General features: G+C 35.9%; 1 protein-coding gene across 4 annotated transcripts in view; it reads left to right on the plus strand.

Annotated features, from left to right (window-relative positions):
- LOC124862317 (potassium voltage-gated channel subfamily H member 6-like) overlaps nt 1–18364 on the plus strand; it is a 42041-nt gene that overhangs the window by 18539 nt on the left and 5138 nt on the right. For 2 of the 4 annotated variants that reach the window (XM_047356155.1, XM_047356157.1), the window contains exons 7-11: nt 11254–11676; nt 12840–13269; nt 14357–14556; nt 16331–16583; nt 17004–17197. In XM_047356155.1, coding sequence (XP_047212111.1) covers nt 11254–11676; nt 12840–13269; nt 14357–14556; nt 16331–16583; nt 17004–17197 — 1500 coding nt within the window. The remainder of the gene's footprint in view (nt 1–11253; nt 11677–12839; nt 13270–14356; nt 14557–16330; nt 16584–17003; nt 17198–18364) is intronic. The other 2 variants (XM_047356158.1, XM_047356156.1) reach the window with 2 other exon arrangements.

The raw sequence follows: 18364 nt of genomic DNA on the forward strand, positions 1-18364 counted from the left end.
ATATGTTGAAAAACTCTTTTTAGTTCTGCACATACACGTTCTGCTTGTCTACAGCCGGTCCTGTACAGGTTTAAAACAGCTTTATTTATTACACGAGCATGCTGAGCCGGTTTTCTCTGTTTTCCATTTATTTTCTCAGTCTTTTGGATGACTTGATCATTTGTATAACAAACTACTGGACAATTTTCCCCATCTGTGCTGTGAAGAGTTTAGTTTGTATAGATTACTGTATGTATTTAACTGGCTATGACTTTGTGGGACATATATGTACAATTTAGGATAACTAAATTTGGAAAGATGCCTGTTCAAACTAATAATTTTTTTAAATAATTTTAAAGATATATATCTCAGTAAGGAAACAACAGATGATCAGTGTTTCTTGAGAGAGACTTTAAATTTCTGTTATTTTCTTTGGTTACCCATAGGCTTTATCAGCTGCCTACAGGTTTTAACAAAACTGAAAACAAATGCACCAAAGTTGACAATTATTTAACTATTGTTTGCTAGTTTCCTTCGGATTACAGACAAAAAGCTTTTGTTTCAGGTGTGTGTTATGTCTGTATACATGGCCGCACAGCACTTTAAAGTGAGGAGGACTTGGTATTTAGTATGTGAGGTTGCATGTGGAGAGTGGGAGGGTGTGCGGGGATCACAGATTGTCTGTGAAGCTGTCTGTGGGAGTAAAAAGGGGTCCTGGTGAGATGCAGTTATGAAAGCGATAAAAAAAAGGCTGCTGCTGTGAGGCTATCGAGCGGCATTCAGAGGCTTGATGCTGCTGTTGACCTTGGCCTCTGTAACTAATGGAAATGGAGGTCAACGGGTGTTTGCACCATCTGGATCTGTAAAGCTGCACCTCAGAAGCAGTCTTCATGGTGGTGATTTGTTTCTTTGCTTGTTTGTTTTTTTTACAATTTTCATGAATTTTCAAACAAGTGCAGATAAAGCTCAGAGTAACAATTGTAGCTGCAAAAAACTGTTCAGTCAGTTTTTTAAAGCTCATTTGTTGTTGTTTTTTCTTTTAAACACAGTATTTAAGCACACTTTTGATCTTGCTTGTGTTCTGTTTCATAATAATTTTTTTTCTAATTAGATTTTGATTTGATACCTCACAAAAGAGAAATGAAAGTGATCATTGATCTTTGTCCATATTGATTTGTCTGTGCGAATCACACAGTGTGACGGATTCAGCTTTGGCTTGTTAAAGACAGACAAGTTTAGAGAAACCCAAGCGCACCAGTATGTTTGAAGGGAAAATATGTGTTTTTGTGGCACCCTCTGGCTCTAAATAGGTTTGCAACAGTGTAATTAAGAGAAATCAGTAACATAAATTGATTTGGATTTTTATATTAAAAGATGTGTCTGTGATGTTCATGCCTGTTGATGCATCTTTTAGAGTTTATTTAGTTTTTTACATCTTTTTTTAACTCTTAAAATACTCTACGATTAATAAGGAAGATTTATACAGTGAAAACGCTGACTGTTGGATGGTGTTGTGATTTGCATGACATAAATTATGTGTTTTAAGATTTAAACAATACAAGCTATCCCTTTTTTAAAATGTTCCAAGACTGTTCATCTTGTGATTCTGAATAGAATATAAATATTCTTTATTAACCCACAGTGGGGAAATTCAGGTGTACAAGCAGCAAAGTGAAAGGCAAATGGAAGCCTTAGAATTAGAATTAGAGACAGTACAGAGACAGTACAGCCCTGATGTTATAAAGTGTAACAGCTGCTGGGAGGAAGGATCTGTGATAATGCTGCTTTGTGCACCTAGGATGCAGCAGTCTGTACAAGAAGCTTTTCTTCACGAAAATGTATTATATCTTCTCCAGGTTTATAGATGGCATTTCAAACATGCCAGAAGACATGCCACTGCTAAGCATAGCATTGTTTCTGGGTTATTTAACTGTAACAGCCAGCTATTGATGCCGTATTGATTGCAACACATTAAAAAAAGCCCTCATGTAAATGTTTACATAATTATTTCCCAAGCAGATCAAAAACCTTAAAGTTGACTGAGAACAGAAAGCTCAAAACTTCGCTTGTTGTTATTACCTTAAACAGGACCCAGTTTGATTTTTAGTCAATTTATTGGTTTTTAAATACCAGCGGAGAATGCACACTGCATGCCGTCATTCAGAGGGTCAGTGGATACTTTTTTATGTGTTAGAAAGAGGATCCCTTGGCGAGGGCAGGGCTATGAACAGGGAGGATAAGCGAGGGAAGAGAAGGGAGTAAGATACAAACACATGAAGAGAGACCTTCTTTCCTCTCTCTTTTTAAGTAATCTGATTGTTAGTTTTCTCCAGGTTTCAACTCTGTGGAGTGTGTCATCATGAGCTTTAAGCAGAAACTTCAGCCTGTGAGTACTTGATCCTTTTTGGGGGTTTTAAGCTCCTTGTTGTTCTCTTCCGACTCTTACTTTCTTCTTCCCCAGCTCCCTATTCCTGTTGGATTGTTGCTGTTTCCTCTATATCCTGTACTTCCTGCATTTTAAAACAGTATTCTGCTAAAAAGGATTTTAATAACACTGTTGACAGAATCTGTAGCTTATTTACTTAAATAGCATTTTGATTCTGCTTTACTGTCACTGGACGTTGGTGCAGAAATATATGTTTATTGGTTGCAGTACACAGAAAATAGGAAAAACATTGGCTAAACTAAAAGTTTTAAGTTACAAAGCTTGAAAGTGGATGGTTTTTGCACTGTAATTATAAATTGTGCATTCAGAATTGTGGTTTTGTGCTAAGTTATTTCTGTATATTTGCTGAATACTATGCTAAAATATATTTTATATTGGGTACTCCACACTCCAGTTATTGTACAGATAGTAGATTCATATGCTTTGCATTTGAGATCATATATATTTAGGCTGAATGGTGTTGATATAACATGCTGTAATCATTACAGACTGATTTTTTCCTCTGCTGAACAGAGAGCAATTGCATACAAACCTGTTCCCTGGTCATCATTATGAAAAATTGTGGTGCACAACATCAATAACCTGACATTTTTTGGATGAGTGAACCTTTGCTCACGTGTTTATATTATCATCACTGTGCTGGCATTTCTGTTCACCCACTGTGGGAGCTTTCGTGTTGCATTTAAGGAACTCTGTAAATTCGGCATTTTCCCACTAAATATGTGTAAAGATTTATGGAGCTGGAGCAAAAAAAAGCATCCCTCTCCTAAAATAATAGACCTTTTTTAGACTCCTGATTATTCCCTTCAAGGGCCTTACTTTATTTCTCCTCAGTGATTTATTTTCTGCTAAATATGGCAAGTACATATTTAAAGACCTTCCTGCGTGTACTTGGATCTTGAAAAGCTATTTACTTTACTATTTCTAGTGTCTGTATTCATTTTAATTGGCAGAGAAAGTTTTTTTTTCCAAGAACTGCAGTGCCTTGCAAATCTAAAGTTTTTCACATTTTGTTGCATTACAGCTAGAAACTTCAAGTATGTAGCAGTTAACTGGGAAGTGGAACGAAACATGGGGTAAAAGTTTAGTGTGCATTTCTTCAGCCCTTTTTAATTTGATACCCCTAAATAAAATGCAGTGCAACAAATTGCCTTTGCTGGGCAGTAAATATAGTCCTTCTATGTGTAATTTACTATCAGTATAAATCCAACTGCAAAGTCCTCGGAAGTTTGTTAGAGAACATTAATGAACAAACAGCATCCTTTTGTCATGTTTTGTGGAGTTGGAGACGGACCAAGGCGCAGACTGGAGCAATGATGTGACATAAGTGAAGATATTTTAATGGAAAGGATGAAGACCTTACAAACTTAGGGAGGCAACAGAGGAACAGTACAAGGGACCAACAGAAGAATCCAGCAATCAGGAAACAGAAACCAGGAACTTAAATACAAATGAGAAGTGACGGTTTACATGGAAAACAGGTGCGTGCAATCAACAGAAACACAAACAGGTGGGGATTATGACACCTGAAGACCAAAGAACACAACAAACAGGTCAGAGAAAAGTTGTGGAGAAGTTTAAAATCGAGAAGCCCGTGGCGCCATTGGACGAGATGTAGAGACCCACTGCTCAGGTGGGAGTATCTGTGGAATACTTTATGCACTCAATAAATCTAGCCTTAAAACATTCAGCCATGAGAAGTCCTGTTTGCAGAAAAACATTTGTGAGTAGTTATCCAGTGTTCCTTCCTGACTGATCTTGTTGGTAACCTTACTGGGGGAGGAAACGGAACCCGGAAAAGGATTGGTTGGAGGCAGGATCTTGGCGCGAAACTTCGATCTGAAAACGTTGGTCTACTTAGAACCCCACAGTGGTAGAAATTATTTACTTTTGGAAGTGGCAGTAAAAGGCATAAACTGGTATGTGAATGGTTCAGAATGGACACACAGGAGGATAATATGGACTTTGATGAATGGACGCCAGTAAGTAGAGGGAGAGGACGCGGAAGAGGTAAAGCAGAAGAAGGGAAAATGTTAGACAGCCAAAGGAATAAAAGAGAGTTGGAAGAAAACAGTTCTGAAGAAGAGAGAGTAGTTAGGAGGAAAATCGGAAGGGAAGAATGTAAAATAATATTAAAGATAAAAAATTAAGAAGAAAAAGAGAACCTGAGTCCTATTTCACTATCTAGAGAAATTAAAAAAAAGATAGGAGATGTTGAAATGGTGAAGGTCTTGAGAGATGGAAATATACTGGTGGTGTGTAAAACTGAAGAACAAAGAAGAAAGGCTTTACAAGTGGAAAACATTTGCAAGAAAACAGTGACAGAGAGGAAGATTATAGGAGAAGATAAAATCATTCGGGGGGTAATTTATGGCATTCCTATGGAGGAAGATATAGACAAGTTAAAAAAAAGCATTGTTGGTGCAAAGGTAAAAAATCTCAAAAGACTGACAAAAAATGTAAATGGTGAAAGAGTAGGAAGCCTGTCAATTTTAATAGATTTTGAAGAAAAGGTGTTGCCACAAAATGTTAAAATAGGATATCTGAGTTTTTCTGTGAGGCCTTTCATTCCTCCACCACTAAGATGTTTTAAATGTCAGAGATATGGTCACATAGCAGCTGTCTGTAAAGGAAAACAAAGATGTCCAAAGTGTGGAGAAGATCACAGAATTGAAGATTGTGGGGAAGAAGTGCAGGAAAAATTTTGCAATTGTGGAGGGCAACATAGAGTTACATTCGGGGGATGTGAGGTAAGGAAGAAAGCAAAAGAAATCCAACAAATTAAAATGACTAAAAACATAAGCTATGCTGAAGCAGTCAAAAATGTACAGAAAGAAAGATCAAGGGATGAAGGTCAAATTAGGATTCAAGATTATCAACAAAGAAAAGTAGAATCAGAGGAAAATGTTACAATGTCTGTGGAAAAACTGATATTATTCATAGCTTATGTCATTAACTGCACTGAACAGGCTAAACACAAAACAGAAAAGATTAAAATAATAGTCAGAGGAGCAGAAAAGTTCTTAGGGTTTAAAGAAGGATCTTGGGAAAACATTAATAAAAAGTTGGAAACAGATGGAAGGCAAGGAGGAACCCCAGCTGATAGAAACATATGATAATATTACAGTGGAATGCAAGAAGTTTAATCGCTAATGGACAGGAATTTAAAGGGTATATAGATGGAATTGAAGAAAAACCAGAAATTATATGTATACAGGAGACGTGGTTAAAGCCAAACCTAGATTTTGTGTTTAAAGGGTATAATAGTATCAGAAGGGATAGACAAGAAGGAAGTGGAGGAGGATGTGGAATATTTATAAAAGAAGGGATACAATATCAGATATTAGGAAAAGGCAAAGAGTTAGAATATATAGTAGTTGAAATTTACAATAAAAAGGAAAAGTGTAAAATAATAAATTTTTATAATCCATGTAAAATATTATCATTTGAGTTGATGGATGAATTAATGGGATACTTAGAAGGAAAAGTAATCTGGTGTGGAGATTTTAATGCTAACAGCACATTATGGGGAAAATGTAATGATAAAAATGGACAAGTTATTGAAGAAATAATGGAAATAAAACATTTGGTATGTATAAATGATGGAAAAGGAACAAGAATTAATGTAAAAACAGGTACAGAATCTGTGATTGATTTAACATTTATATCAAATTGTTTAGCTAATAACTGTGAGTGGGACATTGACAAAGATACAACAGTAGGTAGTGATCATTACCCCATTAAAATCATAACAGGAATATTAATAAATAACAGGAATACAGGATTATATAAAAGATGGAACTTTAATAAGGCTGATTGGGAAAAATTTAAATATTTAAGTCAAAAGAAATTGGAAGAAATAGATGAGTCAATTGATATAAATAGTTTAAATATAAATATCTGTAAAAAAATATTACAGGCTGCAGAAGAATCAATAAAAAAAGGAGGAAGAAAGAACGATAAAAAAATTGTGCCATGGTGGACAAAAGATTGTAGTGAAGTAATAAAATTAAGAAATAAAGCATTTAAAATGTTAAAAAGTAACCCAATTTATCAGAATTTAATTGAGTACAAAAGAAAGCAGGCAAAGGTAAGAAAGATCATTAAACATACAAAAAGAGAATATTGGAGAAACTTTTGTAATACCGTAGGGAGAGAAACAAAAATTGATCAAATTTGGAAAACGATTAAAAGAATGAAGGGTATTAGAAAAGAATATGGATATCCTATATTAAAAATAGATAATATAACTATAATGGAAGATAAAGAAAAAGCAGAAATATTAGCTAAAACATTTAGTAAAATTCATAGTTCAAATAATATTAGTGAAGAGGGAAAGAAAGGTAGGGAAATCACAAAGATGAAATATAAAGAATTAATGCAAAATAATGTAGATACAAATAAATTAATAAATGAACCATTTACACAAGGAGAATTGAACTTTGTAACCAGGAAAACAAAAAATACATCACCTGGAAAAGATCAAATTTACTATACGATGATAGAACATCTTAATGACAAAGCAAAAGACAAAATATTATAATTATACAATAAAGTCTGGGAGGAGGGAGAGCTGCCACAGAGCTGGAAGGAAGCAATAATTATTCCAATAGCTAAACCAGGAAAAGATAACACAAAACCAGAAAATTATAGACCAATCGCATTAACATCAAATATTTGTAAAATAATGGAAAAAATGATTAATAATAGATTAACATATTATTTAAATATTAATGGATATATATCTAGAAATCAAAATGGGTTTAGAAAAGGGAGAAGCACAAATGACTCTGCATTATGTTTAGAATATGAAATTAGGAGAGCACAAATAAACAAAGAAAATGTAGTAGCTGTATTTTTTGATATAGAAAAAGCATATGACATGATGTGGGTTGAAGGATTATTAATTAAATTAAATAAAATGGGTATTACTGGAAAAATGTTTAACTGGATTAAAGATTTTTTATCAAATAGAACAATACAAGTAAGAATTGGTCAAGAATTGTCAGATAAATATATAATAGATAATGGTACTCCTCAAGGAAGTATTATAAGTCCGTTATTGTTTTCTATAATGATAAATGATGTATTTAAAAATATTGGTAAGGACGTCGGTTGCTCACTATTTGCAGATGATGGAGCTATATGGAAAAGGGGTCGTAATATCAAATTTATTGAAAAGAAAATACAGGATGAGATTATTAGAATAGAACAATGGGCAAATCAATGGGGATTTAAATTCTCAGTAGAAAAAACAAAAGTAATGGTGTTTACACAGAAAAGGAAAAGAGAAAATATAAAACTAAAATTATACAATCAAGTTTTAGAACAAGTAAAAAATATAAAATTTTTAGGTATATGGTTTGATGAAAAAATTATATGGAAAGTACATATAGAAAAATCATAGATAAATGCAAAAGAATATTAAACATTATGAGATGTATGGCTGGTATTGATTGGGGAGCAGATCAAACATCATTAAAAAGAATTTATACAGGATTAATTAGATCAAATATTGATTATGGAAGTATAATTTATGGATCAACAGCAAACACTCATCTTATAAAATTAGACAATATACAACATCAAGCTTTAAGAATTTGTACAGGAGCAATCAGAACCAGTCCAATAGCAGCACTTCAGGTAGAGATGGGAGAGATGCCATTAGATTTAAGAAGGAAACAGTTAGCATTAAATTACTGGATAAATTTACAAGGCAATAATCCGGATCATCCCACACGTGATATTTTAAAACCATGCTGGGAAAAAGAAAAAAAACAAGTTAAGAGTTTTGGTTGGATTATCAATAATATAGCAGAAAAATTTCAAATATATGAAAAAGAAATAAGTTTAATGTTGCCTTTGCCAGTAGTGCCACCGTGGCTGTTACCAGAAGCAGTGGTGGATATGGCATTGATGAAAAAGAAAAAGGATCCAAAATGTAGATTAGATTCAAGTATAATACAAGAATATGTAAACAATTACTATCATTATGTCCAGATTTACACAGATGCATCAAAAACAGATGAAAAAATAGGAGTAGCATTTGTAATACCAGAATTTAAAATAAAAGTAGGAAAAAGAATTACAGATGGATTATCAGTATATTCAGGAGAATTATTAGCCATATTGTTAGCAGTGCAGTGGGTGGAGGATATAAAACCATTAAAAACAATCATTTGTTCAGACTCAAGTTCAGCATTATTAAGTTTAAAACATAATCATTCAGAGGGTAGACCAGACATTTTGTTGGAAATAAAACTTACTTTATTTAGAATACAAAGAATGGGATTAATATTAGTGTTTTTATGGGTACCAGCACACGTAGGAGTTGGAGGGAATGAGAAGGCGGACAGGATGGCAAAGAAGGCAACACAAAACAACATTAGCTTTATAATAAATATTAGTAGGTCAGAGGCAAGAAATATAATTAAACAGAGAATCAGGAAAGAGTGGCAAAAAAGGTGGGATGAAGAAAAGAAAGGAAGATGGTTTTACAGAATCAACAAGATAGTAGGAGAAGTAAGAACAGGAAGAAGGAGTAGAAAAGAGGAAAGATTAATTACAAGATTAAGACTAGGACATACAGGACTTAATTCTACATTGTTCAAGATAAATAAATATAATACAGGAAAATGTGATTATTGTGGAGAGGAGGAAACAATAGAACATGTAATATTGAAGTGTCAGAAATATGAACAAGAAAGAACAATTTTAAGGAGAGAATTTGTAGGTATTAAAGAAAATTTTATATTGAGAGATACTTTGCAAAGAAGTTTAGGTAGCAAACATATTCAAATTATAATTAGATTTTTCAAAAGCACTAAATTAATAAATAGAATTTGATTGTTGTAATAGTAAATAAGATTTAAAACCATGAAGAACCACACTCCATACCAGTCGGTGGCGGTAATGCACATCTTCAAGTTATTTGCCAACTGCCAAAAAACAACACAGAAGAAGAAGAAGTCCTGTTTGCAGTCTGTGACAAGCCATATATGAGACACAGTGATCATCTGGAAGAAGGTGCTCCGGTTAGATGATACTTGCTAAACACTATTTGTGGCAGTATAATAAAACCTATAAATATCACCCTTTGGTAACTGCCTCATGCATTGGGGCTTTCCATCCAATCTGACCGAGCTTGAGATAATTTGCAGAGAAGACTGGTGACAAAGTTCAGTTTCTGGATGTGCAAAGATTTGCTGTTGTAATTCCAGCAAAACAGATTTCTCTACAAAGTATTGGCTTAGAGAGGCTGAACCCAAAAGTAAGCCATACTTTTCAAATATTTGTAAAGATTTTTATACACCTGTATCATTTTCCTTCCACTTCCCAATCATAAGTTCTTATTATTCTGTCACTTAAAATCCCAAAGAAATACACTGAAGTTTGTGGTTTTAATATGACAAACAGTGAAAAAGTTAAAGGGGTATAAATTATTTTGCAATACACTGTACAAGTGCAATTAGATGATATCCTGAAATACTGGGTTCCATCAAATACAGTTTTGGTGAAACAGGGTTGAAGAGACTCTGCAACTATTCTCATTTGCAAATCCAGCTGTTTTTACTCCTAATTATCCTTGCCTAAATGGTGCATTTAAAGCCTGTTCTCATTTGTACTGATCATTTGGCCTGACCTTGCTGTTTTCATGAATTAACTAATCTCACTTCTCTATATGGAACCCAGTCGATACCAGCACTTACCCAGGACCCTGATTGACCAGAACGCTGGCTGGAGCTGTCACATGTTCGACACAAAATAGGGGGGGGGGGGTTACATGTCGCACTCAGGCAGGTGAGAAAGTGCCTTAAAGTGAACAGTTACAAGAGCCACTGGATGAGACTGACTTTGCAACCAGAACAGGACAGTCGTTTAATGGAAATTTTACTGCTAGAAGGTGATGCAGGAAAAGAGATGGTCTCCACAGAACAAGCCTACAGGCGAGTTTGTTCCTGTTATCAGCATCAGGATGAGAACCGGGACGCGGAGTCTCTCATTGTAGTACCGGTCAGTTGGATCTCACTCATTGCTGACTTACTGTTTTTAACTTTTTTTTGTTGGCATGGCACTTGACAGATGCCTAAGAGAAGTTTTAATGAGATTTGTGTGTTCACTTTCCCTCTCTAAAGCGAGGGGGTTGTATTAGTTTCTAATCTGTTGCACAAGCAAGTGGGACTAATTAAGCGCTGCCCTAAAACATGCCGATTAATGCGGTAGGTGTGAACAGCTATCACTCTTTTTGGATCAGAGTTGTACTTATTGTATAATCTACATATATCTTTCTTTTACAAACAGTTCAGGTACAAAAGTGACAGACAAATAAGGATTTTGTTCTCACATTCACCTCTAGGTCTTTAAATATTCATTGCTGCCCTTCTTTTATACAGATCTAAGCAAACTTGCACACAAATGAGAGGAACTCTAGTATTTTGTTTAGTCTTTGAGAAATATCATGGGACTGTGATACAACCTGTGCTATTTTCTTGTAGATGTTTTTTTATTTTTGTTTGCAGTTGACATCAAGAGAACTGTTGTTTTTTTTAATCACATTGTATTGACCAGTTTTAAAGTCTTTAATGTGTCTACCTCAATCAAACTGAAAGCAGCATTAACTTCGAGAGAAAATGGTTATTTTGTTTTGTTTAAGTGCAACCTGTCTGCCAATTATGTCACTATATTACACAAATGTTTGCTTGTTTTATTGTTTTGTGTTACCAAGTACAATTTCACAATTTTTGCAGAGTAATGATGACTGATTTATTTGATCAGTAAAATTATGTGGTGTTTGGAGAATTAGAATATATCCATTTTGTAACCGTTAGGTGTTGTCCCTTGGTGCTGATGTGCTGCCTGAATACAAGCTGCAGGCCCCACGGATCCACAAGTGGACCATCCTTCACTACAGCCCCTTTAAAGCTGTGTGGGACTGGGTCATCCTTCTGCTGGTCATCTACACGGCCATCTTCACTCCCTACTCAGCCGCCTTCCTTCTTAATGAAGCAGAAGATGATGAAGGGTCTTGTGGCTACACCTGCAACCCACTTAACGTGGTGGATCATGTGGTGGACGTCATGTTCATCGTGGACATCCTCATCAACTTCAGGACCACCTATGTCAATAGCAACGACGAGGTGGTCAGCCACCCGGGTCGCATTGCACAGCACTACTTCAAGGGCTGGTTCCTTATCGATATAGTTGCAGCCATCCCATTTGATCTGCTCATATCCCACTCTGGGTCACAGGAGGTGAGAATAAACAACTTTACTTTGCTGCCTTGTCTGTTTACGTTCTGGTCTATATTTGAAGAAGATACAACATTAAGAAACAAAATCTGTTTTTAATGATCAGCACCCACAACAATTACAGGCTCTCCAGATTGAGATGCGTAACAAAATAAAGTAAAATCCAAACTTTTCAAGTGCATTTATTCCATTGGGCAAAAATCCTGCACATTTTTCTGCAATTTCACAGGGAATACAATTATTGGCGCTCCTATAAAATAAATGCAACTGACAATATTATTTTGTACATCCTTAATTTTTCCAAGTTAGTGTCAGAGTATTCAGGAAATGTTAATAAGAAATCCCGACTTCTTTCACTGGGGTATAAATATGACACGGTACAGTGGTCCAAATTCTCTTAGTCACTCTTCAGAATGATGAAGGCAAGAGAACATGCTTTTTTGGTGGTGCATATGTGTGTTGATCTTCATAAATCAGAAATTGTCTGCAGGAAAATATCTACTCACCTTAACCATGTCTACTGGCACAGCAATATCAAAATTAATTAAAACGTCTGGACCTGTGACAAACAAGGTTGGACCAAATTTATCTTGCCACCACACACAGTGAGGATGATGATAAGGTAGGTTAACAATAACCTAGAAAGCTCACTCGCTGCCCTAAAACTGCAGGTTAGAGCTGCATCTTGTGCTCACCAAGTCTCTTTAACAACTAGACCCTGTCTACATGCCAGCCGGTTAACCGAAAAGCATGCCAAGAAAAAGCTTTTTATGTCCCACCATCACAAATGTGTGGAATTTGTTAAACTCTACTGGGACTTTAACTGAAACCATACGCTTTTGTCAGATTAAACAAATCTTTGAGCCTTTTGGCAACAAACACTCCAGGTGAGTCTGGCTTAAAACAAAGAGAGTCCATAGCATCATAAACTCTGGATGCCTCTGCAAGTAAAGTGAAAATGGGTCATCATTGGGGCATTTTTATTAGCAAAATAATGATCCAAAACATGGGTATGGTCTTGTGTTACTTGGTGTCTCTCAGCAATTTTTCAGCAACTTGAGCTTACCACATGCATGCTAAAACTGTTCAGCTGGACAAAAAGTTAGAACTGCATGATTAGCAAATAATTTTCTGTTCTAACTCTAACATGACCTTGCTTGTACCAGCAGACGGAGCCACAGACTCAAACTACTCTGATTGGATTACTGAAGACAGCCAGACTTTTGAGGCTGGTGCGAGTGGCAAGGAAGTTAGATCGTTACTCTGAATATGGAGCTGCCGTTCTTTTCCTCCTCATGTGCACATTCGCCCTCATTGCCCACTGGCTGGCCTGCATCTGGTACGCCATCGGCAACGTGGAGCGCACAGGCTCCGAACGCATCGGCGGCATGAAGATCGGTTGGCTTGACAACCTGGCTGACCAGATAGGGAAACACTACAACACCAGTGACAGAAACTCAGGCCCCTCCATTAAAGACAAGTATGTCACAGCTTTATATTTCACCTTCAGCAGCCTGACCAGTGTGGGATTTGGCAATGTCTCACCCAACACCAACCCAGAGAAGATCTTCTCCATCTGTGTCATGCTCATTGGCTGTGAGTAAAGTGGTAAAGACTCTTTTGGAAAAAAAACACTTGTGCAGTGTGAATGTTGGTAGCACTACATAATACAATCCGTACTTTCCTGGAATTTGGACGTTACATTTTAACCACGTAGAGGTTATTTTCTGGAACTTTTCTGGAACTTACCAGGTACGTTTTTTAAATCTGGTACTTTCCTAGAACTTTCATGGACCTTACTAGGTACTTTCCTGGAACTCAGAGGTTACATTTCAATAACTTAAAGGTTATTTCCTGGAACTTACTGGATACTTATCTGGTATTTTCCTAAAACTTTTATGGACGTCCTGGAACTTACTAAGTACTTTCCAAAATTTTACCAGGTCCATTCATGGAATTTAGCAGGAATTAATGGAACTTTTGTGGACCTTGCCAAGTACTTTCTAAAAACCTACCAGGTACTTTCTTCAAGTTTTTATGTAAATAATCCGGTACTTTCACTGAACTAACTAGTTGCTTTCATTGAACCTACTAGGCTCTTTCATGGAACCTTCATGGATACTGATAAGGTTCTTCAGTGGACTTTAATGGAATTTATCAGCTGCTTTCCTGAAGCTTAGAAGGTAGTTTCATGGAACTTACCAGGTACTTTCGTGGAACTACCTGGTATTTTGATTGTAATTGAACCTTCCAGACATTTTCATGGAACTTTCATTGAACATACATAGAATTTGCTTACTTCCATGAAAGGTCCACGTAAGTACCTGGTAAGTTTTAGGACAGAACCTGGTAAGTTCCTTTAAAGTTCCATGAAGGTAAATTGTAGGAAAGTTCCAATAGTAACCTCTAAGTTCCTGAAAAAGTAATCTATTAGTTCCACAAAAGTACAGGCAGTATTATGTTGTGCTATCAGAAAATTTTAAATCAGTCCACATTTATTTGCTAATTTGTTTATTTTTGCTAATTTATGATTTGCTTTCATAGAGTTAAATGTTTATAAAACCCTAAAACATTATCTGGATCAGTAGTTCTCCTGGCATTTTAACAGTAGTCTATGACTGATATAAAATGACATTCATATACTAACAAAGGGTTTTGTATTTCTGTCCCGTGTCCCTTTCAGCTCTAATGTATGCCAGCATCTTTGGGAACGTGTCTGCCATTATTCAGAGACTGTATTCTGGCACTGCCCGGTACCACACTCAGATGCTGCGGGTCAAAGAGTTCATTCGCTTCCACCAGATTCCAGGAGGCCTGAGACAAAGGCTGGAGGAGTACTTTCAGCATGCCTGGTCCTACACCAATGGCATCGACATGAATGCTGTGAGCGATTTTCAATTACAAGCTCATATGAGAGCAGAGTTCAGCATTTAGGTGGAAGTCTGTCACTTTTTGTTAATAATGCATGTGAAATATATATTGTTGCAGGGTTCTTTTTAATACAATTATTCACTTATGAGTTATCATTTTGGTTCTTAACCATTTTTTCTAATGTGACAAAGTTATTTAGTGGTGTCTGGAATTAGATCCATTTAGTTGCACATCCCTATTTTTTTTTGTACACTGTATCCTACATGTCTTGCATGTATTCTGCATGGGATGTTATGCTGTGTGTGTTTTCCTGGAAGTTAGAGCACAGATCTGGTAATTTTGTCCAACTCGAGATAAGCTTGTTCTAGTTGTAATTCAGTAAAAGTTGGACTTGCTCATTGTTGCGGTGCTAACTACTATTAGCAATGAAAGGCAAAAACAATCTCCCAATTTTCTGCTTCCAAGCACTAAAGGATCGTGTTCATAGGTAGAGGTTCTACAGTACTATGTTTCCTACTGATTAATTTAGATACAACCCATCAGAAGTGCGAATAAATAACTGCAACTTCAAAATTGTAGTTATGATTGCAGGCTTTTTATATGTGTGACAGTCATATTGAAATCGATTTTGGGAGCATTCTTGTATTTCAACTGGGAACCCTAAAATAAACATCTTCCAAGTACAAATAGAGCACAGCGTTAGACTTTTCTCCTTTGCTGTTTTCCAAATTGTTTATTTGGTATAATTTAAGCCTTTTCTGAGGTTAAATTAAATAGTTCTTTAAGTAAAGAATTTTTTAAACATTTAGGCAATAGTGTTCAGACTAAATTTAATCTTTTAAACAATGTTTTTTAGGTTTTTAATCCATATTCAGAGCTTATTGGATCATGTAACTACAGATCCAGAAGTTTAAATGTGACTCTTCTTCTTTTGTCATTTTGTACTGAGACCATTTTGTCCTGCAAACGTAGAAAGTGCAAGCTCCATTTGTTAGGGTTCCTACAAAAAGTTTAGAACGCACACATTTTGCTTTTAGTGTTTTCATGGTGAACATATTTTAAAATTAAAGAGAATTTAACAGTGTATGTGTCTTCCTGGTGTCAAAATATGTCCAGAAATCAAATGATTATTTTGGATATTTGAATGCAGAAACATACATTTATTATAAGCATTTATGTTGCACGCAGAACATTGCTTGTAAAGCATTTTTTATAGTAAAAAAGTATGTTGTGTATTTTGTAACAAGGATGCATTACACTGTCTGGCATCTATTGCAGCTCTTGCTGGCCTTGCAGGGATTTTTACAGTCCATTTATTGCATTAACTTGCATAACTAATTTTGCTTGACCACAGTGTGTTTGCAATGTTCTGTTCTGCTGTGTTGACCCAGTTTTCCATCATTTGTCCTTCACGTTTGTATCAAGGATGATCCTTGTGTTTTTACTAATGTGCTTTCAGTAAGCCAGGGGGTATAGTTCAGTGGTAGAGCATTTGACTGCACATTAAAAGGTCCCCAGTTCAAATCTGGATGCTCCCTTAATTGTGAAAGTTCTTTACTGAAGTTGTCGACCTACTTTCTAGTAATGATGTGCTTCAGAGAGTGACCTGGCTAGCCAAATTAATGTGAGAATTGAAAATCAGTAGGATCTAATGCCCTGACAAATTGCTCATGTTCTTTATCCCTGGGTTTTGTTTCCTCTACCAGTTTGCACACATAGAAGACTTGATTTTAAATTACACTGTGACAAACAGCACCTAATCTCAAGGCCTTTTGTTTTCTTGCAGGTCTTAAAGGGTTTCCCTGAATGCCTGCAAGCTGACATTTGCCTTCATCTGCACCGCAGCTTGCTGCAGAACTGCAAAGCTTTTCGGGGTGCCAACAAAGGCTGCCTGCGTGCTCTTGCAATGCGATTCAGGACGACCCACGCTCCACCGGGTGACACCCTTGTTCACAGTGGGGACATTCTCACAGCAATCTACTTCATTTCCAGGGGGTCAATAGAGATTTTGAGGGACAATGTAGTGGTGGCCATACTGGGTGAGCTGCAGATATTTCAGTCACATATATTTCTAAGCAATGGACTTTAATGTCATTCTGTCATGTTTTTTTATTTTTTTATTTAACACCTCTAGCCATAGCGCCATCTGAGCCTTTACATTATAACAGCATGCATTTTCTGTGTTGTGCAGCCAGAGGTGTTTGGGCACAGCTCCATTTTCATTTCACAACCACATTGATCATCAATAGGGCAAGCACTCAGATCCAGGCTGCCTAGGTCACTTCTTTCATAGCCACGTTTGTGAGGACTGTTAATTAGTTCTGCTGCAGATCAGGGTGGATTACAGGGTGGTTTTGTATTTAAAATTACATTTATAAATCATTGTACTCACTACTAAAGTGCTGCTTTACCCAGTAACTAAAGCATTTTGCTGTGATTTTTTTATTTTATATTTGCAGGAAAGAATGACATCTTTGGTGAACCAAACCATGTTTATGGGAGGCCAGGGAAATCCAGCGCTGACGTTAGGGCTCTAACCTACTGTGACCTTCACAAGATCCTGAGGGATGACTTGCTGGAGGTGCTGGAGATGTATCCTGACTTTGTTGACACCTTTTGGAGCAATTTGGAGATTACCTTCAACCTAAGAGATGTGAGTACCACAAGAGGGAAATGTCACTCATAACATAAAAATTATTTTATTACTAATAATGGTTTCTCTTGAACTTACTGAATTATTCTACAAAGGTATATAATATGAATAAATGGTGAATCTAAGGGGAACTCCTGAATCATTTCTTTATATTTTGATTCCAGTGAGCCACTCTTTCTTGTGATCTTTTAAAGTTTTTCTGATCAACATTTTTTTTCTGGCAATTTTTCAACGTTTCTTTTTCAGACTTTGTGTACTTTTTTGCTTATTTTCAGTACAGTATCTGACCATTTTCAGGGGATTTATATTTTTATATATTAAGGCACTCAACTCTAACCAGTAAATCATTCAGGCAAAACAATTCTTCCAAAGTCAAGGGATGAACCAATTTTGTGTTGACATAAAACAGACACTTTAGCAAAAATCCAGTTTTACATGAGTCTTATTCTCTCCTTTACTAGTAGTCTGTCATGAAGATAAGATTTGTTGTAATTTCTTCAGCTGACCCAATGAGAAGTATCAAAAGAACATAGTTTGAAAGACCGGAAATAGGATCTTAACATTGGTGAGGTAGAAATTTGTGTTTTAGAGTTGATACCCAAGAGCTATTGTGGCACATAGTAAATTATTAACTAAAGAATGATACGTCTCTCAGATCCTGTGCATCAGGTCTTTGCTGACTTCTTCCCTGTGTCCTACAAAAAGGTTTGTGCGCTGTAAAACTTCATTCTCGGCTCATATGCTTCACCATTATTAACCCCAAGGTGACCTTTTGAGCTCTTCTTTAGAAAGCTCTTGATCTTCTTCATATCATCTAAGTAAGAAAGTATAATTGTTTTATCACTTTAGAATCTTAGCAAATGTTTGTGAATATTCTTAACCACGAGCATGGTTGTTATGTTTGTACAGAAGAATAGAAAATACAACTATATAAATTGTATTTGCTCATATATAAGCCTATGTACACACGTAAACGTAGAAAAAGGTCCACTCACCACATTTAGACATAAAAGTCTTCAACAGGTATGGAGATTAACTGTTATACATTGTATGTCTTCCAGGCCTAAACAAAGTGTACATTTGTAGCAAAATCAATGAAAAACTACTTAGGATACATTCACCAAATATCAAAGAAATACGATGTGATTGTTAAGCAATGTACCATTT

Source organism: Girardinichthys multiradiatus, chromosome X, assembly GCF_021462225.1.
Source record: "Girardinichthys multiradiatus isolate DD_20200921_A chromosome X, DD_fGirMul_XY1, whole genome shotgun sequence".
NCBI classification, from domain to species: Eukaryota; Metazoa; Chordata; class Actinopteri; order Cyprinodontiformes; family Goodeidae; genus Girardinichthys; species Girardinichthys multiradiatus.